Below are 27,989 nucleotides of genomic sequence, written 5' to 3' on the forward strand. Positions count from 1 at the left end.
AGTAGCTGGGATTACAGGTGCCCACCATCACACCTGGCTAATTTTTTTATTTTTAGTAGAGATGAGGTTTTGCCATGTTGGCCAGGCTGCTTTCGAACTCCTGACCTCAGGTGATCTGCTCGCCTTGGCCTCCCAAAGTGCTGGGATTACAGGCGGAACCACTGTGCCCGGCCGACGAGTCACTTTTACAGAATCAAGGTTGATGCGTGATAGAGCCAATGCTTACAAAGTCCTCCCAGAAAAACTAGCCTGGTATATGGCTTACATGATTTTCAGCCTTTTAAGTGGTAAGGAAGGTTACATGCTATAGCCCCAAGAACTTTAAGATATTTGGAGGACTTCTAGAAGAGAGAAATTTACCCAAATGTATAGGTCCTGCAGTTGAAATCTGATGAACAGAGTTTCTTGGGCTTGATTTCCTAGCCTTGGGATAGCAAATAATAGGGGATTTTATTCAGGCTGAGATTCCCTACAAAAACTTCCAACAAAGCAAATTTAAGATAGTTTATATGGTAATGAACATTTCTGCTCCACCTATGTAAATTATCAGGCCAAACCTACTGAGACCAGCCTTATTCTGCGATTTTTTGGTTTTTGAGATTGTTTTGGTCAAAAGGGGAGAAGATTATAATATTTTTTTTTAAGTTTTAGAATAAGCAAATGGGATCACTGGATACCCTTTTAATAGAGTCCTGAAATCTCCAGTGAATATCTGAGCCTAGTCTTTGATTAGGCTACTTACGACACTGTAGATATTGAGGTTACTTTATAAATAACTGATCATAATGCAAATAATTCTTATCTATAGACATGAAAACAAATTCTGTCTGGTGAAGGGGAATTCTCCTCATGGGAAATCCAATTTTGCATTTATTTGCAAATTTATTTCAATATTCCTGATCTACAAATGTGTCCATTCTTTGGATTCTCTCTGAACCGGTTGTTAACTGATGAATTAAATAAAAATCTTTGACCTGTGTTCATTTTATGTTTGTATGACAGTCGTGATTTTAGCTGTTTTTGAAAGTTATCCTTTAACACCATTGTTTTATTAAATCCTCATCATGTTTAATAAAACACCAGGTTTTATTAAATCCACTCTTACTTTCCTGTTGAATAGATTAAGAATTATAAGTTCATTCATTCTGTCATTCATTTAACTAATAAAGTGCCTATTATGTGTCAAGAACTATTCTGTGGGCTGGGGATGCAGTGGCGAACCAGAAAGACCTCATGGAGCCTCTAGTGGTGAAGAAGATATTAAATAGATTTAAAATAAATATATTATGATAAACTGTGATAATCTCTGAAGGAAAAGGACAGGTGCTTGAGGAAGTGGCCCTTACTGGCAGAGGAAAAGGCACTTGTGAAGGCCTGATCTGCAAATGTGCTTGGCCTGATAAAGATTAGAGAGAAGGCTTAGGGGGCTAAGTATAAAGACAGCTGAGTGGGATGAGAAATGGAGATGTAGGTGAGGGCCAGATCAAGTACGCCTTGTTCATAGAGTTCAGAGTTTATTCTAAGACAGAGAGCAATTTGCCTCAGGTCACAGACCCAAGCTGAAATTTGGTCTATGTAATGTAAAACTTGTATTCTGAACCATTTGGAGGGGTGGGGTGAAGCTTTCTTTTTTGGATTTAGCCAGGTATTCAAGAAAAAGTAGGAAAGTTTAAAGTTCATTTTTCAAAATGATTCTCTCTTCGGCATGTTATTAGTCTTTCACCTCATTCTGGACCTGTGTAGATCTGGGGTGAGGCTTAAACAACATTTAAGGGCATTAGAAACACCTAAAAAATATAGACACTGTATTTATATTTCTGTGACTTATGGCTTCCTGACATTCATAGTATCTTGCACAATACCAGACATATTGCAAGTACTCAATAAATATTTGTCGATTAATTTATTAATCCCTAATATTATAGTAGGCCATGTGTTCTCATGAAGATAATTTAGAAATGAAAATGTGATTTTATTTCTGGATGAAGTTGCCAAAATTCTAGATTTACCTTTATTTTGTGGCAACTTTTTATTGTCTCTATTGCTAAAGCATAGTAGAGAGATAGATAGACAGACAGACAGACAGAAGGATATATCGATCCATTCATTCATTCATTCACTATTTCATTCATCCTAATTTGGTTCAGGAAGAATATAAGATGGTATTAAAGCAAGAAATGGGAACACTCTGCTGGTGTTATTTAGTATTCCCAGCAAGTAAATATTACATAAGCTAACTAGAAAGCATATGTCACAAAGATTGCTGAACAATGGTTTATAACTATTAAAGTTGTGAGCTTAACAAATCCAGAGACTTATAATAATCTCAGGTTATCTACCACCAGCAGACAGAGGATGCAGTAGCTAGAAGCTGGAGAACTTTGGATTTCCAGGTGGCAGAATAACCTTTGGGAACCAGCTTTGGGTCCTAAATATTCCAGACCAATGGGCAGAAAGTGAGATAAGAAGTAATTAAAGACCATCTCACTAAGTTATATTTGAGATAGGAAAGGGATCCACTTAGGCATTCTTTAACACTTTGGTCAATTAAATTAAATACCAGAGATGGTTACACTTAGAACATTCAGTATTTGGTCACTTGTTTGCTTATTCTTTCATTTTCTTATTCACTCAACCTACACTTAGTATCTACAAAATGCGGGATATGGTTCTAGGTACTAGAGATACTGAGATAAAGATGAAATCCTTTGCTTAAAAACAAAATCCACTGGTTTCACAAGACTAGAGTTTAGACTAAAACATGCATAGTTTAAACACTAATTACATTAATTCTGGCTTCATATTTCCTTATAATAGGATATTGAAATAAATTTTTAAAATGCTGCCAGAATAATAATATATCAGAAATGATCTGCTCAGAAACTTAATAAATTCTAATGCTATCACATAAACACAATGATCATTTTACTAGGTAATAACACCATCTATATTTAATATAATCAATATTAAATCCATAGAATGATGAATTTTAAAGGTGGAAGGGACTCTAGTGATTGTCTTGTCCAACTTTTTGATTTACAGAGCAGGAAACTCAGACCAGAGTGAGGACCTGACTTGTCTGAGGTCACCCAGGAGAATCAGTAAGTGAGCCAGAGTCCAAATTCAGGCCTCCGATCCTACCTCAATGCTCTTTCTCTTAAGTTCCTAAACGCATAAAATGGCTATCGAATCACTAACCTTTGCGGGCATCTGCTTGTAAGACTGGTACAGGAGTGAAATAGGGATCTGTGCGATGAGAAGACGGCAGAACCGTGAGGTTGGATACGGTAGACCCTTTGATTAACTTTGGAACATTTACCTAGATAATCAAAAATTTGTTTCAGCAAACATTTCTGCCTTCACAGTGAACACAGTTTTCTTCTTGTAAACAATAAAGTTATGAATAGTTGCATTAAGTTTTAATAAAGTAGCAATATCAGCTCCAATTTTATTGCTCATGAATGCTCTGTGCTATTGTCTACTACTGTCAGGAGTTTGTGTAATTTAAAATAGCTAATTAAATCCAATTAACATGTTGTGGTTTCCACTATATAAAGTCAACATAATCCCAGCACTTTGGGAGGCTGAGGCGGGCGGATCACAAGGTCAGGAGATCGAGACCACGGTGAAACCCCGTCTCTACTAAAAATACAAAAAATTAGCCGGGCGCGGTTGTGGGCGCCTGTAGTCCCAGCTACTCGGGAGGCTGAGGCAGGAGAATGGCGGGAACCCGGGAGGCGGAGCTTGCAGTGAGCCGAGATCGCGCCACTGCACTCCAGCCTGGGCGACAGAGGGAGACTCCGTCTCAAAAAAAAAAAAAAAAAAAAATAATAATAATAATAATAAAAGAACTATTAAGATTTTGTTCAATTTTAATGACTACAATATAAAAATGCTAAATCTTGACAGAGGAGGTTTTGAATACAGCAAAGTTTTGTACCAAAAAATTTCCCAGGAAATAAATGTTAGAGTGTTAATGTTAAAAAAAAAACCTGGAAGAATTAAAAGATAAACATATCAATCAATATTAATCCTGAGTAGATTTTTTTGCAGATCTCAGAGATGGTTACAAAGACACAATATCTGGATTAGTTATAGAAGATAATTACTTTTCCTAAAGTCATAAAATGTTTTTATTACAGTTACAAAATATGAATTGTTTCTATTAAATGGTTTCTAGATTTTAAAGATTACATATATTGCATATAAATCACATTTGTTTGTATAGTCCAACTACACCATTTTTACCTTTATTATAGGAGTTTATGAATTACTTGGGTTCTCTCAGCAGGGAAGATGCAACTGTTTGGTATTTATAGACTGAATTTTCAAGTCATTTTCCAAACATTAATTAATTTGCATAACTTCCAAGGGAACTAGGTAACAGTTTGCTATTTAACTAATAAAGAACTTAAGACATAAAGATTAGATTTGTTTCAGGCCATACAGTATACTAGATATGCACAGATTATTCAATTCTGAAATTAATCTGATTTTACATTAGTAAAATTTGCCATTGGACTCGGTGGCACAATACCTTATTGCCATTAAGGTCATAGTGACTTTAAGGAAAAACAAAGGGAAAGCTTCATCGAGACCGGGGGAGAAAATCACTTTACAAAATAAGTATCTATGAGCTGAGAAATGTCTGGATAAAGGGTTAGGGCCCCCACTGCCAGGATGTGGTAACACCATGAATATCAAACACTTTGATGATGTTTGGTAAATAAATATAAATAGTATTTTGAATAGGAAAGAATAGACTGTTAGCGCAATCTGTGTCTCCCCAGGTGAGTCAGAAGGGGAAAGGGAGGTGCTACCAGCCTCACCTTAATGAGAGTGTGGGACTCGTAAGATTTATTTATTATGAGACTTTGGTCTTCCTGATCCACCTTGGTTTCTTGCCCTCACACTCAGCTCTCCTCTCCCCACCTCATCTCCAGACATGAGTAGCTTCCAGGATCTCCTCCTAATCAGAGAGGCAGAGATACCCAATGCACTGTGCTCTAGAAGGCATGTACATAGCTGAGGATATTCAATATCAAAAGTGGCAGGGTCTCCACTTGTCTGATTGATATAGGGGTCAGTGAGACAAAGGTAAATCGGAGGAGGAGAGAAAGATTCAACTTAAATAAACCTGTCAAGCACTGTGATGATGTAAAATATAGGCTTGGCAGTTTCAGGACACAGAGCATAATTTATCTGGATTTTCTGAAAGCCTTTGACAAAGAACACCTGACAACCTGCTCTGGCACGCTAAAGCAGCAGGATCCAACATAAAACACAATATAAAGGATGACACAAAGGAGAGGAGAGTAGGCAGGTGATGTTCAGACTCTGTCAGGCAATCAGCACATTCATAACACTGCTTTAATTCTTTCAATTGCATCAGTCTAAACAATGTAAACACCAGATCGAAGAACTATGCTGAAAAGGCAGTGAGGTGACTGTGTGTGTAGTGTGTGTGTGTGCACGTGTGTGTATGTGTGTGTGGGTATGTGTTGGGAAATGGAAGGTCGTGTTTTCGTTGACAGAAATAAATCCCTCAGATAGCGTCAGATAGGAAACATCTGCCCACTGTGCTGTCCTGTTCCATGGTAAGCATAACCACTTTTGCGTATGCTTGGTTGGAGGGTGAAGGAATGAAACGACCTTCAGCATTTACTGAGCACTTACTATATAACACTAACTTTAACACGATGAGCATTAAATTTCATGAGCAATGGAAAAGCTAAGGGTTGTAGGAGTATAGAAGAGGGAGTAATTAACTCTGCCTGCTTGTATTGCAGAAGGCTTTGCAGCGACTCTCAGCCCTGGCTGTATGTTAGAATCACTCAGGGAGCTTTTAAAAATACTGCTGCCTGGGCCCCAACCCTGGGCAATTAACTCAGAATAGGTGGGCTGAGGCCTGGGTCTCAGTATTTCTAGAAAGCTCCCCAGGTGATTCTGATGCACAGCCAAAGTTAAGATGTACTGCAGTAAGTGATATTTAAATTGCATCTTAAAGAAAGAACTAAATTATATCAGGTGGAGAAGAGGATGCAGTTATAGGTAGAAAAAGTGGTAGCAATGGTGCAAAATAGCATATTTTATGCATAAAGATTTCACTGATGAGGAGGAGCTCTATGTGACTGGAGTATAGGGTATGGGTATGAGGAGGGTAGGATGAGGGAATGAGACTGGAAAGGTAGACTGAAACTGATGCAAATTAAAGAAACCAGCTTTATGAATGTGCTGATCGCCTGAAAGGATTCAAATATCATCTGCTGTGGCTGCTTCTTTTTGTCATGCTTTTTATTATATTTTATTCTGCAACCATACTTTGTAGTTTGTATAATATGATATAATATAAATCATATTATAAATAGAACAATGTCCCTTATAGCTAGTTTTTCATTATTATTTCCTCAACTGGAATTTGGAACTTTATCACTTGATGTTAAATCTTCTATAATAGCTTTAAAAATTTTTTTTTGAGACAGGGTCTTACTCTGCCACCCAGGCTGGAGTTCAGTGGCATGATCAAAGCTTATTGCAGCCTTCACCTCCTGAGCTCAGGTGATCCTCCCACCTCGGCCTCCCAGGTAGCTGGGACCACAAGTGTGCACCGACACACCTGGTTACTTTTTTCTGTTTTTTTGTAGAGACAGGGTTTCACTATGTTGCCCAGGCTGGTCTTGAACTCCTGAGCTCAAGCCATCCTCCTGCCTTGGCCTCCCAAAGTGTTGGGATTACAGGTATGAACCAATGCGCGCAGCCGAAAATTTTTGAAAATGTAAAAAATATAGAAAAGCTTAAAGAAGAAAACAGCAATCATATTCCCATCAGCCAGAATTAACTACTGTTAATATTATGGCATATTTGCTTCCAGTGTTTTCAAATAGGAAAACCACTCTATTTTATTATTGTGGTAAAAATGATGTATGCCCATTATAAAGATTTCAAGCAGTGTAGAAATACAAAAGACAAAAGTTTACGAAATCAAGGCAAATATCATCAGGTGATCCATCATCCCTGACACCTTTAGAATGATTAATACATCCTTGTATAAAAAATAGGACTTATGTTATTAATTTTACACGAGGAAAAAAGGCTGCATTAAGTCTAACACATTATTAAACTTCAAATAAATATTTCTTTACCACAAGATTTCTCTGAATTAAAAATGATGCCTCTTCAAGGTCTGGCAAATTTTTCCTTAAAGGGCCAAATAACAAATATTTTAGGCATGAAGGCTCTGTTCAGATCTGTTGTTTTGTAGTTAAAAGCAGCAGGCAGACAATGTGTAAATAAATGGGTAAAGCTGTATGCTGCGGTCTGAATGTTAGTGTCCCCCCTAAATTCACATGTTGAAACTTAATCACCAATGTGATACTTTTAAGAGATGGGGCCTTTGGAAGGTGGTTAGATCATGAGGATGGAATCGTCATGAATGGGGTTATAAAAAGAGACCCCAGAGAGCTGCCATGTCCCCTCCATCATGTGAGGACACAGAGACAAGGCGTCATCTATGAACCAGGAAACAGGTCCTCACCAGACACCAAATTTGCCAGCAGCTTGATTTTTGGACTTCTCAGCTTCCAAAACTGTGAGAAATAAATTTCTATTGTTTATAAACCACCCAGTTTATCGTATTTTTGTTGTAACAGCCAAAATGGACAAAAACTTTATTTACAAAAACAGGTGGCCCTCAAGCAGTAGTTTGTGTACCCCTGCTCTAGAGTTAAATAAAGTTGATTCTGAAAAACGTTTAGATCTATTTACCACATGATTTCATTTTGGATACTATATCTTAGCTTCAAATGGTGAGATAATCAGAACTCTCTTGATGCCCTGATCTCCACTCCCTCACCTCCCAATATGATTGTATCATTATTTTTATATCACCCAGATTTATAATGTTCCCATTCTGTTTTGGTACCATAATTCTAAGATTGCTTAGTATCAGTTCTACATGTAAATGGGTCCAGTGCTCACAAATAGTTCACTTGTCACGGATTCTCTGCTTGAGCTCTTTGATTGATCTCTTAATTGGCTAGCTTTGGTTACCAAGCAGTTTTTCCCAACAAGTGTTCATGTGTACTTTACTAGAATTAATGCAACGTATACTTGAATTACATCTGGGGTCATTCTTTCTTTTCACCAAATTTTGTAGACATTGCACCATTTTCTTCCACAATGAGAATTATTGTGAAGTCTGACAGCCATCTGCTTTTCCACCCCTGGTAGGTGATTTACTTTCTTTTCATCTGGATGTCTGAAGCATTCTTTCTCTTTGAAATCCAAATATTTACCTAAAAAATATTTGTAGAAGAGTACATCCTGAGTTTCAGCTGAGTACATGGCTGTCCACTTACAGAATACATTTCCCAGCATCCCCTGTGGCTAAATGTGGACAAATGACCAAATTCCGGTCAATAAGGTGTAAGCAGAAATGATCTGTCTAACCTCTGGGTCGTGTCCACAGAGTGCTTGGCAGTACTATCATCATCCTTCCTGTGGGCTGAAATGTAGGTATGGAGAGGAGCCAGCTTCCACCTTTGGGATTAGAATGTCCTGTAACTACTGTAATGAGGAGCTGATGGAGATCAAGATGAAAGAAACCATATCTTGAACGACTGTGTGGAGCAGAGCTGTCCTGCCAGCCTTGGACTTCTCACTCGTGGACTGTTTTGAGAGTGAGAAATAAACTAATTTATTTAAGTCATTATATTTTTGGATTTCTTTGTTATAGTTTGTACCAAACTAATAGGTATATCTATTAGCTTCTAATTAACCTCCTTTGTCTTTTTCTTCTGCATTTACTGTACTTACAGTCTTTTCTCTATGTCAGTATTTTAATATTCAGCAATGTTTGTTATGTTCATTGTATTTATAGTTTATTTATGAGTTCCATAAAGTATTCTGGTATTCAATTTGTTTCCTTATATCTGCAATCTCCCTTTTTTTATTCTGCTATTTTATCATCTCATGTTTGAGCTCATTTTAATTAATTTATGTTCTTCTTAGGTTGTAGCATAATGTGAAGAAATTGTGAGAAAATTCCTTCTGTTCCTTCATTTATGTTGTTTCTACATTAGACTTTGTCTTTTGCAGCCCATAATTCTCCCTTCCATTTCCCCTCCCTTGCTTTCATTAGCTGTGGGTGAAATACTGACTTGGAGAAAATGCAAAGACCACAGGAAATCCGTATAGTGACTATATCATTTCTTTTTTCCTTGTGCGTACTTGGGTAGCTCTGTCCAGACATTCTACTTGCTGTTATGTAGAATCTCCTCCCCCATTATTTGGTACCAGTGTGTGATCTCTCCCAGCAACATGTGAGAACTGGGCATTCTGGGGTTTTTCTACCTTTCTGTTACCTGAGGGCTTGGACAGGGGAAGCCTCTGTTGAGGTATGCAGTCCTTGTTAAAGTTTTTAGGCTCTCTTGCCTCTCTTGAGATCTTGATAAACATCCTCTATCAGGGCTTGCTTACTTAGTTGAAGATAAGGCCATCCCTCCCTACCTTCAACCCCCGAGCACTCTGGAATATTTTCACAGAGTCCTGAAGACTTTACTTTTCTCAGAAAGTGTCAGACACATTATATACTTTCCAATTTCACGTTTCTTAAAAGTCTCTGTAGTCAGAAGACAGAAAAAATAAGGATGTCTGCTTGATTGTCTTCTCTCCCGATTTTGTAGTATTTTTGAGAATCTCAGTATTTTTACAATTTGCTGGTAGTACCTGGATGGTCGGGAAAGGTTAGGATTCGAGCTATGCTGTACCTCTCTACTTTGCTCCCACATCTTCTGCTTAGTGAATTTGTGCTCAACCTGGATGATCATATTCGGCAACCCTGACCCAACCCCGTCCCCATATTATGGAAGAGGAAAACTAAGAAACAGAAAGGAGAAATAGTCAAAGCATACAGTTTATCAATTTCAGAGGCAGAATGAAAAATGCAAGTCACTGCTTCATGGCCCAGTGGGGCTTTTTTGTTTGTTTGTTTTTTGTTTTTTACTGTACTTTCTTAGTTTCTGATGCTTTCACCAAGCACAGCTTAGGTCACCAGCTCTACCCTTATGTCCTACCACTCTGCCAGCTTTCTCAGGTCTTTCTTGGTGCCACTTAACTTAGCTACAGTAGGATTCTCAATTCCTCTTGGTCAGGTTTAACAGCATTCTTGGAGACAGAAGAAAATTCCCTGGGGAGGCATCTATAGTAAAGGCAAGAATCTTGGGCTTGGAGCACTGGATTGGATTCCTAGCTCTGTCACCTAATTAGCAAAGTGCAGGATGTATGTTATTTAACTTCTCTGAGTCTGTTTTATCTTCTGTAAAACAGGAATCCTCTTATCTACAGTGCAAGTAATTTTTATGTAAAGGATCTGTTTCTGGAAGCATTTCATAATTCTGAACTCACATAATTCAAGACAGGCAAAGAATGGCAGGTATGGCAAAGACTGCTGGCTGACATCCAATGTACTACTCAGCCAGAAATTATACCTCCCAGACTGCCTTGCAGCTTTCTGTGGCTTTCAGACAAGGTTCTGGCCAGTGGTATAGGAACCTACTGACTCTGCTGACTGAAATAAAGACATGATGGTGGGAGGTGAGTAGCCACCTGAGATCACAAGATGCCTGTCCAGGAGGTCAGAGCAGTCAGATGGAAAGTGTGTATGGACCTGACATTGTAGAACTGCCAGATGAGCCACAAACTGCCATGCTCAAACTGTTAACTATGGTTGTATTTAATCTATTATTATTTTCTATATTTTCAGAACTCATATACTAAATAATACAGGACACACAAACACATATAATTCACTATATATGTGTATATATATGTGTATATGTGTGTGTATGTATATATATATATAAAATTCACTCAAATTTGAATTATTTCAACCTTTATGTATAAGGTCAGAATTTGGCTGGGTGCAGCAGCTCATGCCTGCAATCCCAGTGCTTTGGGAGGGTGATGTGGGAGGATCGACTGAGGCCAGGAGTTCGAGACCAGACTAAGCAACATAGTGAGATCCAGTCTCTACAAAAAATAAAAAAAATTATCTGGGCATGCACCTGCAATCTCAGCTACTTGGGAGGCTGAGTGAGGTGAGAGGATTGCTTGAGCCCAGGAGTTTAAGGCTGCAGTGAGCTATAATTATGCCACTACATTCCAGCCTAAGTGACAGAGAGACCCAGTTTCTAAAAATAAAAATAAAAATAAAGCAAGAATTTATTATTTTATATCATGATACTTTGAATTTATAGAATCCTATTTTACATAAAATTCACCATCACTGTTCTTCCATAAGGCTATTGTGAGGAATTAATGAATTAATATATGGAGATGTATTCCATAAATTATTTTTCACACCAGGAATGTGTGAATGGGTTTTTTTTCCATGTAAACATTTTATTGAAGTACAACATTTTTTTCTTTTTCTTTTTTTCTTTTTTTTTTTTTTTGAAACAAGGTCTTGCTCTCTTGCCCATGCTGGAGTGCAGTGGTGTAATCACAGCTCACTGCAGCCTTGACCTCCTGGGCTCAAGCAATCCTCCTACCTCAGCCTCTTGAGTAGCTGGAACTACAGGTGCACACCACCAGGCCTGGGTAATTTTTGTATTTTGTGTAGAGATGAGGTTTCACCATGGTGTCCAGGCTAGTCTTAAACTCCTGGGCTCAGGTGATCCTCCCACCTCAGCCTTTGAAAGTGCTGGGATTACCAGTGTGAGCCACCATTCCCAGTCACAATATTCATTTTTTAAAAGGCAAAAGTGATGAATTGTAACCAAGTGACCACTGTGGGTAACTAGTATCCAGAGCAAGGAGTAGAGCATTACAGGCACCAGAAGCCCCTCTTTTGCTCCCTCCCAGTCACTACCACAACTCAAAGGCAGCCAGCATTCTGAATTCTATTGCCACCTATTGTTTTTCTGTTTTCAAACTTTATATAAATAGATTATTACAGTAGGTATTCTTTTGTATCTGACTTTTTTCTTTCAAAACTGGTTGTGAGATTCACCATGTTGTTGAGTACAGCAGTATGTTCATGCCATGAACTTTTAAGTATTGATTTTAAGTCATAAATTATACATATAATCAGTAAGACTTGAGCCTCACTATCACTTTTTTGCATTTCTTATAATGTTCCTTCCAGAATATTCTTCTCCTCTAGACTCTGCTATTAAATTCTTGTCACCCTTTAACAACTAGCTTAAATGTAATCTCCTGTAGGAAATCACTTCTGATCTCTTCTTCCTCTGATTTTCTATAGTTTTTCTTTTTACTTATCTTGTTACATTTATAACATATATTGTAATTATTTGTATACTATCCTGAAGGCATTATGCAATTCAAAGCTCATCTAATTCTGTCTTATTATCTCAAGTGAATGAGAAAAAGAGCAAAGAATGTTTTAAAAAATAATCACTTAAAACTTTCTGGGAAGGCGCAATTAAAATGGACATATTAGTAGCGAATATCTTCTATTTTGATAAGGGTAATACAATAGCAAGTATCACCTTTATGGTAATGGTGGAGCAGCTTATAAAAGACTCTCTCCTGAAGACAATAATAACACACTCTGGAAAAATGTAAAAAATAAACAAACAACAACAAAAAAACCCCCCACAAAACTCCAACTATTTGAAGGCACTGAGAATGAAAGCAGGCAGAAACTAGGGGGTGGCTGATCTTGAAAGAAGGGAACTGCAACAGTTGAGATTTATGTGTGTGTAATTTCTGGCCTGGAAGTACTTCTCAGACTATGAAAGGCAGAGTGGCTATAACTCAAGAAGAAAAACACAGTCTTACTGGCTTGAAAGTCAGAGGATGGAGTTTAGTGCTGTCATAAAAGCTGAAAATAGGGGGAAATAATAGAAATGAGGAAATTGCAAGAAGGAGAGGAGACTCCAAAAATTGCAAATAAATGACATAAATCCTTGGCTGACCTCTGAGCTCCAGGTATCTGAAAGAGGTTTTTAAGGAGCCCAGCCAGGATGGAACCGTTAAAGATTTGTAAAAACTGAGCAGAGATTTCAGCTGCTACCAACCACAGCAAGGATAGAGTCTGGAGTTTGAATCTAGCCAAATTAACTGCCTACTTGGATAAATATCAGCACTTTAGAAAGCAAGATAACAATTTCAAGTCTCTACAACATAACATTTATAATGTTCATAACAATACAAATTTTTGTAGATACAAAGAAATAGGAAAAGGTAGTCCATAGTCAAAAGAAAAAATAGGCAATAAAAACAGATCCTAAGATGACTCTGATATTAGAATGAGCAGATAAAGACTCTAGAGCTGCTGTTATACATATTTTAAGGACCTTAAAAAATTGTAATAATACTAAATGAACACATGGAAAATCTTGGCAGAGAAATTAAATGTATATAAAAGAGGACCAAATGGAAATTCTAAAACTGAAAGTAAAATATTTGAAATAAAAAATTAATCAAATAGGTTTGACAGCAAATTAGAGTGGGCAGAAAAAAGGGTAGGGAACTTGAAGAGCAATCAACAGCAATTACCTAATTTGAAAAACAAGAAAAAAAATTTTACATAACGGTTCTTCAGTGACCTGTAGGACAATATCATGTGGTATAATCTGCATGTAATTGAAGCCCCAGAAGAAGAGGAGGGAGAGAATTATAGAGAAAAATATTTAAAGAAACAATGGCCAGAATGTTCCCTAATTTGTTAAAAAAAAACATAAGCTTAGAGATCCTAGAAACTCATACAATGAACCCCAAGAAGAATAAACACAAAGAAAACTACATTCGAGCATATGATAATCAAACCCTTGGAAGCCAAAGGCAAGAAAATCTTGAAAGCAGTCAGAAAAGAAAAAAAGATCCATTATACACATAGGGATCAATTATTTGAATAATGGTTGACTTCTCATCAGAAACAATGGAATTTTAAAGCACTGAATAGGGAAAAAACAAAAAACATGGCCACCCCAAATTCTACACCCAGTGAAAAATCTTTCAAAATAAAGGTAATCTAAATACTTTTTTTGACTTTTTTTTTTTTAGACAGAGTCTCGCTGTTGTTGCCCAAGATGGAGTGCAATGGAGCTATCTTTGCTCACTGCAACCTCTGCTTCCTGGGTTCATGCAATTCTCCTGTCTCAGCCTCCTGAGTAGCTAAGATTACAGGCATGTGCCACCACACTTGGCTAATTTTTACATTTTCAGTAGAGGCGGGGTTTCATCATGTTGGTCAGGTTGGTCTCGAACTCTGGACCTCAAGTGATCGCCCGCCTTGGCCTCCCAAAGTGCTGGGATTATAAGTGTGAGCCACCGTGCTCGGCCAGTCTAAAGACATTTTTTTTTGGACAAAAGACAAGCAAGTGTTACCAGCAGGCATTAGCTTTCTTTTAAGAAATGTTTGCGGCTGGGCGTGGTAGCTCACGCCTGTGATCCCAGCACTTTGGGAGGTTGGGGTGGGCAAATGACAAGGTGAGGAGTTCAAGACCAGCTTGGCCACCATGGTGAAACTCCATCTCTACTAAAATTACAAAAATTAGCTGGGCCTGGTGGTGGGCGCATGTAATCCCAGCTGCTTGAGAGGCTGAGACAGGAGAATCGCTTGAGCCCGGGAAGTGGAAGTTGCAGTGAGCTGAGATCATGCCATTGCACTCCAGCCTGGGTAACAGAGCAAGACTCCATCTCAAAAAAAAAAAAAAAAAAAAAAAAAAAAGAGAGAAATGCTTAAAAAACATTCTTCAAGCTGACAGAAAATGACTTCAGATGACAACTCAGATATATATGGCAAATATAAAAGATTATATCTTTTTCTTCTCTTGATTTCTCTCAAAGACAATTGGCTATTTAAAACAAAAATTATTATACAGTGTGCATTTTATAATATATGTAAAGTAGATGACAACGATAGCACAAAAATTGGGAGGTCAATAGTTGCAAATTCCTTACATCTTATGTGAACTGGTGCAATATTAACTCCAAAGAAACTCTAGTAAGTTAAGGATGAATATTGTAATTCTTAGAGCAACCACTAAAAATAATGTAAAGAGGTATAGTTTAAAAGTCATAAAAGATTTAAAATGGAATATTAAAAATTATTTAAAAATATGTAACTCTAAGTCAGTCAGAAATCAAAGAATAAGGAACAAAAAATGGATGGGATAAATAGAAAACAAATAGAAAGATGGTTGTGATAGCCGCAGGAGACAGATAAATACTTAGGCAGATGGGGTAGGTCCCCAGTGAAACCCGACCTTCAGGCTGAGACAATTTAAAGCCTAGCTACAAGTCTCAGGTAAATCCTTGGACCAGATCGAGAACCTTTCTTCCCATTTGGTGTGCTTTCCACTGACTGATCCCCACCCTTCACCTATTTTACATATACCTAGCCTTTTCTAATTGTGTTTTTACATTATCATGCCCACCTTTGAGTGGTGTTTTCCCTTTAACCTTTTTTGCATACTCACAAACCAATCGGCACACACTCCCCATTCTGAGTCCATAAAAAGCCCTAGACCCAGCCAGATTGGAAGAGAAACCAACTGCGAGGGTGGGGAACCACTCCCCACATTCCCTGTCCACTGAGAGCTGTTCTGTTGCTCAATAAGATGTTTTTCTGTCCTCCTCAACCTTCAAATTGTTACCATAACCTCATTCTTTTTAGATGTGGGACAAGAGCTTGGGAACCACCTAACGCAGGCAAAGGGCTGTACATAAGTAACCTAGGCAGGCTGAGCGGACAGGGCACCTCCAGCGTCAGGGCCCAGGGCTGAGCAAGGCCCAGGGAGGATGTCGCCAGTTGTGGAGGTCCCCAGTCAGCAAAGCAGACAAGGAAAGTCCTGTGTCAGTTGTTCTAAATCAAACCATGTCTAAATTTCATTAAATGGAAATGAACTAAACATTCTAAAAAGCAGAGATTATCAGACTGAACTTAAAAAACAGGACATGATAAATGCTACTCTAAGAAATGCATTTTAATTTTAAAGACACAGGTTGAAAGTAACAACAAAAAAGACTGATATACCATGCAAACAGTAAGCAAAAGAGAGATGAAGTAATTATATTAATATCAAAGTAGACTTCAAGACAAAGAGAATTATGAGAGAGGAAAAGAGATTTTTCTTAAACAGATGAAACAGATGAAAGAGTCTTAAACAGATGTAAGTTTCTTATAACCAAGAAAATACAACAATAATAAATGTGAATGTCTCTAATAATATTAACACAAAATATGTAAAACAAAAATCATCAAAACTAAAGGAAAAAATAGACAAATCTTCAATTAGAGGTGATGATTTTAAAAGTCTCTTCTCAGTAATTGGTAGAACAATTTTTTAAAAATCAGTAAGTATATAGATGTGCTGAAAATCATCATCAGCTACCTGGACCTAACATTTATAGAACACTACAAACCAACAACTGTAGGATATACATTCTTTTCAAATGCACATGTAACATTCACCAACATAAATGATATCCTAGGCCACAAAATAAGTTTCAATCAATTTCAAAAGATTGAAATTATACAGAGTATATTATATAGTACAGATATGAATATGGAAAGGGAACTAAATGAAAAGTTTCGAAGTGTGAGTGGAAACAAAGCTGGGATTGGTTGATTCAATAACCTGGAGAAAACAGTGTTGCCATTTGGCTTCTGATAAAAGCCAAGGTACCCTGCTGCCAAAGCTCAGGACAGGCAGGGCCTAAGGAAAAAGAGAGAACACAGAAAAAAAGAAAGAGAAGAGAGGGAGAGAGAGGAAGGAAGGGAGGGAGGGGGAGAGAGAGAGAGAGAGAGAGAGAAAGAGAGACAGAGAGAAAGAAAGAAAGAGAAAGAAAGAAAGAAAAAGAAAGAAAGAGAGAAGGAAGGAAGGAAAGAAAGAGAAAGAAAGAAAGAAAAGGAAAGAGAAAGAAAGAAAGAAAGAAAGAAAGAAAGAAAGAAAGAAAGAAAGAAAGAAAGAAAGAAAGAAAGAAAGAAAAGGCACACATAGGATCACAATTTACAGAGCTGGAAGGGGTTTTAGGCTGATAAAAGGGTAGTTAGCAGCAGAAGTGACAAGGGGGATTGTGAACACAGACTTAAAGAACGTGGTGAATAGAAATGACTGTGGAGGAAACTGCAGCAGAAATACTATTTTGAACACACAGCAGCTATCTGAAGTGAGGGCATCTGCATGCCTCACAGACCCCATACAGCGCATTACATAAAGTAGAGTTATTATGATGTCCCAATCCCCCACAAAAAACAGTTAACTTATGGTAAAACGTGACTAACGAAGCAAAGTATGTAATGTAGTCTAGAAATTTTTCCATTAAAATTGTTATGAAATCCAGCACTTAAGCAAAATTTCCCAAAGTGTGCTCCTCAGAATATAGTTCTGTGAGCTATTCTGCAGAAAGGGACTCTGAGGAAGTTTGGGAAACATTGCTAACTGCATTTCCTCTTCTTAAAGAATCACCTGGACTCGGGAAGGGGAACATCACACACCGGGGCCTATCATGGGGAGGGGAGAGCGGGGAGGGAGTGCACTGGGAGTTATACCTGATATAAATGACGAGTTGATGGGTGCTGATGAACTGATGGGTGCAGCACACCAACATGGCACAAGTATACATATGTAACAAACCTGCACATTATGCACATGTACCCTAGAACTTAAAGTATAATTAAAAAAAAAAAAAAAGATTCATAAGGCACATCAGTGTGTTAGTGACTCCAGGTGGCTTAATGGCATAAAAGCCAGTCTGACTCTCTTTAACCTCATGTTTCCCAATTTTATGGGACCACAATACTCTTTTTGCGTGGAATACCTATTAACATTCCAAAGAACCAGCATTCTTTGGGATACATTTTAGGGAAAAAAATGATCCAAGGATTGACACATAGCTAACAATGATATTGCTATAATTTGTTAATAGGAGCCCATTCTGTAAAGCTATTAATAAAAGACAAGTGATAATTCGATTTTACATAAAACTTTTCTTCAAAGGAGCTTGAGACACACTGGACCCAGAATTTTCTGAGGAATTCAGGTTGACAAAAATGTAATGATTCCTTGTTGCTATTTTTTCTCACTATATTTAATAACATTTATTTGTGGTATTCCAACAGAAATTGTAATCTGGAAAAGTAATTACTAGAGAACAAAGTACTGTCCATTTCACTTACATGACTATTACATTTCATAAGAAAAAATGTGTATAGTTGATACCACATGAGAAGAAATGAGTGTAAATGGTAGTCGTTTCACTTAAGATCTAAGAAAGACTTTGGGAATGAATTTATCATTTATTATAATAATTTTTGCTATTTCTTTTTATTCCTTATTACAGAGCAGTGTGCCACTCTCTAGGCATTTTCGTTTAAATACTGGCTGGGGTCATAAGTGAAATAAAGTTTGGTCCTCATTTACCTCATCCCAGCAGTTCGGTTGGCACGCAGCTGCAGAACTGCTGGGGCTCTTTTTATTTAATTTGGCATCCCTTCCTGAGCAGTACTGAGACTTTTACTTCAATGACTCCACTGGGCTTTGCCATAATTTCTATGCTGTATCAGTAAAGTCTGTGGAAGAGATGCCTAAGCAAACCTGAAAGGAGGCTAGGAGCGCTTACAGTTCAGGTATTTTTGCCGAAGTCAATGAAGGGATTAATCTCAGATACAGTCCATTAAAAAAAAATTAACTCGTTTAGTAATGAAGCGAATTTTTAAGGAATATTCATTCGATCATTTTAATATTATATGTATATGTCTGTGTGTAAGAGTTTGTCCTTTTCACAATTTCTCTTCGAATAATTTTTCTAGATTCTGAATCAGATTGTCAAAAGAAAATATATCTTCAAATTCTGAAAGAGCCATATGTTAATTATATGACTGGAAAATTGGGAGTAACAATGTCTTTAATACGCTCTGAGTATTAAAAGTAGTAACAAGTAAAAGTGATGAGGACAAGTTGCATATTTTGTTGCATACATAGAAAGCACTCAACAAATGCTCTGTTGAATGCATAAATTGACAAAACAATACCCTCTGTGAATTTTATTTCCACAATCAGTACAGAAAACAGTTTCACCTGGTCTGCTTTTCTGTCCCACATGTCACGTGTCAGTGGTCACGAATGGGGAAGGAAGGAAACCAAAGGAAACAGACTTCGATCAGAATTACAGATGGTCAGAACTAGAAGAGATTTTAGAGATGATTGGATCCAATACCTCAAAGTGACAAACACACTAAAGCCCATGAAATTTAAGTGATTTGCCCCAAGAATATGACCTAGGAATTAGTGTGAGGTCTACGATTGGAGCCTAATAGAAACATGGACTTTTCTTGTAATGAGGATTGTCAATATTATATGAGGTTATGATGCTGAAAAAAAATCTTCCTTTGACAAACTTGAAAAATAGTTCTCTTTTTAATGGTTTTCTACCCTCCCTCCCTCTCTCTCTCTCTTTCTTTCTTTTGACAGAGTCTCGCTCTGTCACCAGGTTGGAGTGCAGTGGCACAACCTCAGCTCACTGCAACCTCCGCCTCCTGGGTTCACGCCATTCTCCTGCCTCAGCCTCCCTAGTAGCTGGGACTACAGGTGCCCGCCACCACGCCTGGCTAATTTCTTGTATTTTTAGTAAAGATGGGGTTTCACCATGTTAGCCAGGATGGTCTCAATCTCCTGACCTCATGATCTGCCCGCCTTGGACTCCCAAAGTGCTGGGATTACAGGCGTGAGTCACCACACCCGGCCCTAATTTCTTTATTTCTTCTTTTTAAAACATCTTACTTTAGTTTAATCCATCTGGAGTTTTCTTTGTATAGAATGCAAGGTTAGGATTTAATCTAATGTTTTTTTCCCAAATCATTAGCTAAGTGACTTGGCACCATTCATCTAACAAGTCCTCCCTTTCCCATTGACTTACAGTGTCACCTTTATTACATTCCAAGTTATTGTTTACACTAAGGTCAATATCTATGCTGAGTTTTTTATTCCATTGATCTATCAATTTTTCTACCCATAGAAATAATTATTGTAATTTTATTATATGCTTTAGTAAGTGGTATGAAAAGTTCACCTTCATTAATCTTCTTTAGGGAAAAAAGAAACGAGGCCTTTTGCCTATTCTTCAAGATGATGAACACTAGCAAGTTGAAAAAATTAATATTCCATGCAAACCAAATAAAACCCATATGAATTTTGATTGGAATTACATTGGACATAAAGATTAATGTGGGAAGAACTGGCATGCTTACAAACATTTTCCTTCTCAGGAATATGATGTATCTTTCCATTTATTCAAGTGTTCTTTGATGTTGTTCATTAAAGTTTTGGAGTTTTCTTCACATAGGTTCCCCACTTTTTATGTGAAGATTATTACTAGGTACATGTGTTCCTCATTAGAGAGGGGACTGTGGAGAGAGAGAAGAGAAAAAAAGAGAAAGAGAGAAACAAAAAGAAGAGAAGGGAGAAGGAAGGAAAGAAGCAAGGAAGGAAAGGAGGGCAGGAAGGAGGGAGGTAGATCATACATCCAAACATGGAAAACAAATCCATTTAAATGTTCATAATAATTATCTCTAGGTGGAGGGATTGAGGTTATGTAATTTTTTTATCTTTCAACCCTTGTATTTTCCAAGTTTTCTTCAATGAGAATGTGAAAAAAGTGTTATAATCAGAAAATTGGGCACGGGGGTGAACAAAGCTTCATGTTTGCTTCCTAAAGTCAGCTGCTATGTTGCCTACTTGGGCCTTGGGCTCACTTCCAAAACATAAGCCCTAGGATTGTGCTACAATCACCTAAGGGAAGTTGTGTGTAGGGCTTGGGGGTAGGAAGAAGGAGATAGAGAGATGAGAGAAACACAGCTGAAAACCATGCCCATGAGACTAGACAGACCCTCCCTGCCCTGTCACTTCTCTATAGAATCCTTCCTCTTCAAACATTCAATTACATTTTATTGAATTAAATTAATCATTTATTGAGTACCTTCTATGCATAATGCATTTTGTAAAGTACCCTGGAAGATATGAAAGTGAAAAAAATATGGTTCCAGGAGATCTAACAAGAGGAAAAGATATAAACTCCCCTTTCAATTCAACGTATACCACGTGAATGCTTTAAAAGGATGCTATGATGGCCTAGGCAAGGGAAAATTCCTTCTACCTTAAAAGATCTGGATAGACATTATTATGGGAAAAAAGAGGGCTGGCCAGCTGTGGTAGTCACACTTGTAATCCCAGCACTTTGGGAGGCTGAGGCGCACAGATCATTTGAGGTCAGGAGTTCGAGACCAGCCTGGCCAACATAGTGAAACTAAAAAATACAGAAATTAGCCAGGCATGGTAGTGTGCACCTGTAATCCCAGCTACTCAGGAGGCTGAGGCAGGAGCATCACTTGAATCCAGGAGGTGGAGGTTGCACTGAGCCGAGATCGTGCCACTGCACTCCAGCCTGGGCAACAGAGTGAGACTCTGTCTCAAAAAAAGAAAAAGAAAAAGAAAAACTTAACACAGTTCTCACTTGATTATACGGGTCTTTAACAAGGTATTACTCAAAGTCACATACAAATAAATGCAAATTTATATTGCACTCTGACCAAGTTGGACATTATGTCTGAGTTAGAGATATGAATGTAGTTGGGGAAGTTTTCATCTTCAAAGTACTAGCTCATCTTCTTGTTCTAGTCTTTGAGTTAATACAGCCTTTATTAAATACTCTGATCTTTTACTTCTGTCTCAGACTGGGGCAGAGAAATTTCTTCATCAAATTCCTTGGTCATTAAGCAATCTTTGACTGGGCTGGGCCCAGATAGGTCCCTCAAATGCAGGTCAAAATCACCACCCTCAAAGCTACCTGGAAGGTAGTATAGAATAAGGATAAAGAATGCTAGGTTGAAAGCCAACTGGTTGAGTTTGAATTAACATCCTTCGACTTTTAGCTTGTGTGAGTTTGGGTGAATTTTATTAACTGGTTTTTGCCTCAGTTTCCCCAAATGTAAAATGAAAGTAGGAATAGTACTTGCCTCTTAGGGTTACTGTGAGGATTATGTGAGATAATCCATGTAAAGTGTACTTAACAGCATGCACAACTCAGACAAGCCCTCAGAAATGTTAGCTATTGCTTAACACTTACACAGTATTTATCCTGAGTATGTAGTACCTTCCAGGTTAACATGCAGCCAAGAGCAGAAGCACAGTTAGGTGTCCTGCAAGTGTTCAAATTAGAAAGTAGAAGTTGCTGAGAGATTTACCTTCCCTTCTGTTAAAGTCCAGGTTCTACACTTTAAGCTATGGGTAAATGGAATACTAAACCCAAGATGGTAGCAAGTTAGTGATAGGTAATTTCCCTGGGATTTAAATGTTTAGATTAAATGCTAATTCCATAAATTAGATGACATGATAATTCCATAAGATGATTACAGTTTGAAAGTCCTTTTCTGAAAAAGTAAAACCTCCTGCTCAAAATTATGGTTATGTTAAACTAACCCAGTATTAGGTATGGAGCATACTTTTAAATGAGTGGAGAAGACAATGCCACTGCTCTCTTGGGTCGCTCTTTTCACTATACAACTCCTCCCAATAACCTTCCATAAGGGTCAGCCCCATCTTAAGTTAGAAATGGAAAAGGGCATTTTGGAACTCAGAAAATTGAGTTTTCTTAGGAACAATCTTAACGTGTTTAGGTCCCCAGGCAAGCTCATATAATGTATTAGTATATCTGAGCCTAACCATTAGACATATCTGGGCCTCTCACCAGCTACACAAGGAGAAAGGAGAATTATTTTTCTCTAAAAGTAGCTCCTAGTGGCTTTGGGAGCTAAGGCAAGCAGCATTTCTTACCAAGAAATCGCCCAAGAATACTTCCCCTATGGGTTGGTTTCCTCTTGTGTCTTATTTTTCTTTCTCCTCCTGATACATTCTGTTTGTTTCAGCCAGGGTTTCTCTCATCCTCTGGATAGTATAATTACTCAGATAGGACGTATAAACTAGTGACAAGGAGATGTGTCACCCCTTACCCCAACTCGGAGTGTTCAACTAAAAAAACGGATACATGATCAATGTGGTCAGATCCATGTAGAAGCTGACTTAAAAGATTCCAAAAGGGAATGTAGTCTAATTGGTGTTATCAAAGACATAAGACATCAGCTGAAGGTGAGTGGTATTTCATAGCAGGAAATTAGTAAAAAGGAAGGCAAAGATTAAGAACACAGGCTGTAATATCAGATAGAGCCTGATTCTGAGTTCTATCACTTACTAATTGAATGACTGGAGAAAGTAACTTAATTTCTCTATACTGAAGTTTCTTTACCAGTAAGATGGAGATAGTATCACTCATTCCATGGGGATTGTGATATAACATAATGCACATAGTCAACCCCAAGCAGATAGTAGCTATTAATGTTTACTATAAAAAGTTGAATTGGAGAGGCAGAATTTCTCAGTATCCATAAAGCACTCACTTTACAGGGATGTATTCATATCCTTCTGGCAAGTGTAGCTTCACAGATGGGTGTGTCAGACTATAAAAGTGTGATGCTGCTGCTCACCATGAAGATTGTCCAACTAATTACCTTAGTCGGTTTCCCTGTTCACTAAGCAGCCTTCTAACTGGATTCTGTGTAGCTTTCTAATAAGGAGAAAATACGTGCATCAGATCAGGCTGATTTGAACATTCAGGTCTGTTTGACCATGATAGCTCTCCTTAGAATACATAAAGTGGCATTTCAGTTTGTACATCAGTCTCTTGTGAGTTCAGCTGTACCCAAGAGATTGACTGACTCTGGCAAAATCAAATCTCTAATCCTATGAAGTCGAGGGTTACATCTTGGGCTTCACTAAGGTATTAGCACTCTAATGGGCTCTATCTAAGTTGCCAGTCAGCTGCCTACAAGACATCAATGCTATCATACCTAAAACCATACCTCTTCCTGTTCCTTAAATTGTTGACTTGCAAGACAGGAATAGCCTAAAGAATATTTTCTTTGAACTACACAGGGCTTAAAAAAATTATCTGATCACACATTTAAAAATTAGATTTCACAAAAAAATATAAGCATGACTTTCCAGCTTCTTTTGGAAACCCAGTCACAAAAGGCTAGAGCTAAGGTGGCTGCCTCCTGGAGGGAAAGCCTGTCTCCTCAGTTCAGTACTCCAGTAACGTGGACCTAGCCTTTACACTCAGTCATTTCAGTAACGTATTATCTGCCGGACCCAATACAACTATGCCGTGACTCCTACTTTAAAAAAGAACAATTTGGACATTTTCTAAGGGATTTTACTGCTTATATAAAAGAAAAAAATGTCAGGAAGTAAAAAAAAGCCTGTTCCATGAATACCACTTTTCCTTTTCTTTTTTTTTTTTTTTTTTCATTTAGCACAAAGAGATGATAAGTTTGGAGACACACCCATATTTCAGAAAACATTTGGATTAAGATAGTCTCTTGGGCATTTCTGTGCATTATTAGACTGGGACCACAAGGGAGTTGGGGAGAGGGTGAGAGTGGGAGAGGAGGCTCATACTGTCCAGTGCTGAGGCTGAGATATGGCAATAGGAGAGTTGGGTGGGAGATGGGGTCAGAAAGTGTGAGGAATCAACCATTCCTACTCTCTATCCTTTTGTCTTGCCACCACTTCTCTTGCCCGAACAAGTCCTGCTTTTAGCTAATGTTGGAGAGGGGGGTGAGAAGTAGGGATTAGAGATGAAGTTACAGGCAGAATCATTAGTAGTAGTGGTGCATACAGCATTAGGACAGAAAGTAAGAGGGACTGAGAGGAAATCCCAGCCATCCAGTTAGATTGGCCAGTTCTGAGTGGCCATTTATATGAAAGGGACAGAGAGTTGTATGTAAATGGTCAGGGGAAGGTGCAGCCTGTAGAACTCCAATGAGGCAGTTTTATGATTATCTAACAAGTTCAGGAGATAAGGTTATTCAACAAAGTACTATTGCTTTATAGCCAAAGGAAGAGAAAATAAAGTTTAATAACTAATGAAGACATCAAGGAATAGAGATCATTCAAAAGAATTCTAAAGTTGCCCTTCAGTTAAAGAAGCTGGAGAAGTGATCTAACTTCAGAAGCTGTCTGCCTTAAGCCCTGCCTTTTATCATCCTGACTGAAAATCACACAATTGGATTTCAGGGGCCCATTCAAGGCCATCCATCAACTGGCCTCCACAGCCAACAACATCTTTTGGTTTCTACAACTTCATTAGGCAAAGCTCTAAGCCATCCTCCATTACCCTCACTATTCTCTACCTCGGCCTGTGCTTGTATTGCTTCTGGTACTTAAAATGTACACCACCTCTCCTTTAGTCTTGCCCATCAGTTCCTCTAAGGCCTATCTTAAGGCTTGCCTCCATCCAATTACATTGATCCTTGAGAGACTGGTGGTTCCACAAGGAACCAAATGAGCATTAATCTGGGAGTCACATAACCAGGACTGTGGCCCTGATGATGATTCTGAAGTAGCAAATTTATCTTTTCAGTATGTAGATGAAGAATTTGTCTTTAGAGACTAAGTGGTATACCTATGTTAACTTGGTTCACAGCACCAGAATTGAGAGCAGGATTGAAAACCCAAGTCCTCTGATTCTCCATCTATGGCTCTTTCTACTAAAGCATGCATGGTTGTTTTCAGACCATGACGCCTTAGTTGCCAACCATAAACTGATTTATTATTCAAGCTGTTGTGGAAGATAGAGATGGAAGTAAAAAGATTATATAATCTTTTTATATAAATAATCAATTACATAAATCTGGTATTTTCAGGTCATATTGCCCAAACTTTATAGCCTAATGAGAGGAATCTCTTCTAAGTAAGTATCTTCTGGGTTTACTTTACACATTCTGTAGTGTAATTCAGAGGCTAGGCTTTTAAAGAAAGTGTAGAGTGAATCAATCTAGTCTATGGGCACTTACTTCTATTCTACCAAGGAGGTTCTAAAAGGCTAGGAATGTATACTTGAATTCAAGTACAGTTTAAGGTACAATGGGTTAGAATACTGGAGAACACAGCAATAGTATTTATTCATCTCAAGAACCTCTCAGTAGATAATTAACCTGGACCATGATAAAAAACAATCCTATTAGTCCCATTTTTCTTGTGGCTAATGCTATAACACTACTTGCTGTAGTATTTTTCCTTTGCTTCATTTTAAACAGAACGCTTACTATATTACTGCAAGCATTACCACTTTTGTAGCTGCTCCATTTTCCTCCTTGCAATAGAAAAGCAACAGTAATTAGGCAAAAGCATAAATTTTATATTTTTACTCAAGAAGGTGTAATTCTTATAAAAATCTGGGCTGGTATTGTAGACATTATCCACTTTTTCGTAGTTTTTCCGCACTACCAACTAAGAGATGTGGATATTTCAGCCATAAAGGATACAGGGTTTTTAGGATATGTCTCTGTTCTGATGCATACTTTGTCCCACACTGGATTTTTGTGTGAAAGAAAAGAGGTATCACAGTTCTACTTTTGGGACATCATGAACCCCTTTGTCAGTCTGGTGAAGCCTACGGACCCCTTCTCAGAATAATCTTTTATAAATGGATTAAATAAAATACATGGGAACCTATTATACTGAAATGCAGTTCTACCCATGGACCCCTGTACTCTAAACCTGTCATAGGTGTGACACAGGTCCCTCTGTCTACCTAATTTTTGGCTTTTCAAAGTGGAATTAATTTTGAGGTTAGAAACACTATCTCTCAGTATGTAGTCAAACAAATACTCCAGTCCAAGGCCCAAGTCATAAAGTGAAAAGGCACAAAGTAAAAAGTATATCATAAGGGAGCAGGCCTAGTCCTGTTAGCAGGTGGCTGCCGACCTGAAATGATTTCAGAGCAGTGCAAAGGCTCTCTTCCTGGATTCCCCCAAATCCCTCTTCTCTCTGTCCACTCATGCTTGAAATCCCTTAATAGAGCCTAACTCCTTTGTTTTAATTAAGTAGTGGATTTGCTCTTGTTAAAAAATAAATACCCATAGGAGAGGTAATACTTGATGCCAAAGATTTGCAAATTTATTTTCAGCAGTAGAACAAATTTTTCAAATGCAACCTTAAATAGAATGCTGATATATAAGTAAATGCAAATTTTATAAGAATTTAGTATAATTGCATATGTCAAAACAAATATAAATAATATAATTGCATATAGTATTATGTACTTATATGTATATAATTATTACTTAAATATAGTATGTGCTTACATTATATATTTATTATATAAATATTTATATTATATATTTATTATATATGTATTTATATTATATATTTCTGATTATAGCAATATAAACCAATCCTGGAAACAATGAGGCTGTTTTGATGAAGACAAATTATGAAATCAAGAGTTATAAATAACTACAGTCTTACATCTATCACAGAATGCAATGTATTTATATATTTTATTTTGCCTGCACAAGATGTGGAAAATCCAGATGTGAATAAGCAATTTCAAAAAGCTAACAATTTGTTATGGCAGTTATAATCTCAGAATTTAGTTCAATTAAAATGATCCAGAAACTTTAAAATAGTAGAAATTTTTTGTTTCAAAACAGAGTCACTAACAATGTCTACCAATTGCTTACGTTCCTTGATAATTAAGGATTAGTTGTTAAGTAGTCAATTGGGGGATACTTGACAAATAGATTCCATAATTAATTTGAATCCTGACTCCGCTTGCTTACTATACAACCTCAGGCAAGTAGCTTAACCTTAGTCTCAGTTTTCTTATCTATAAAATGGTTATAAAAATGGCACCTGCTTAGAGGTATAAGGGTTAAATAAGATAGTATACATAAAACAATATGTTAAATAAGATAGTATACATAAAACAATGTGTCCGGCAAACTTAATAAATGCTACTATAATTAAAGGGCTAAATTACCAAAAATATTTTTCAAATGTGTCATGTAACATTTTAGGATGTTCTATCATATCCCATTTAAATTTCTTTTCAGGTATCTCACCACCCTTCTCTTTCAGACAGTCTCTGAGTTTCAAAGAAATCTAATTTTGTTTTGCATGTTG

The 27,989-nt window shown here is 37.5% G+C and overlaps 1 protein-coding gene across 11 annotated transcripts in view; it reads right to left on the minus strand.

Annotated features, from left to right (window-relative positions):
• The window catches only part of LOC105488099 (IQ motif containing H), a 257,039-nt gene that overhangs the window by 169,419 nt on the left and 59,631 nt on the right, over nucleotides 1–27,989 (minus strand). For 9 of the 11 annotated variants that reach the window (XM_071101152.1, XM_071101156.1, XM_071101155.1 and 6 more), the window contains one exon: nucleotides 3,199–3,319. In XM_071101152.1, coding sequence (XP_070957253.1) covers nucleotides 3,199–3,319 — 121 coding nt within the window. Of the gene's footprint in view, nucleotides 1–3,198; nucleotides 3,320–4,829; nucleotides 4,965–8,118; nucleotides 8,138–27,989 lie in introns of those variants that run through there. The other 2 variants (XM_071101157.1, XM_011751875.2) reach the window with 2 other exon arrangements.

Source organism: Macaca nemestrina, chromosome 7 (assembly GCF_043159975.1).
Source record: "Macaca nemestrina isolate mMacNem1 chromosome 7, mMacNem.hap1, whole genome shotgun sequence".
NCBI classification, from domain to species: domain Eukaryota; kingdom Metazoa; phylum Chordata; class Mammalia; order Primates; family Cercopithecidae; genus Macaca; species Macaca nemestrina.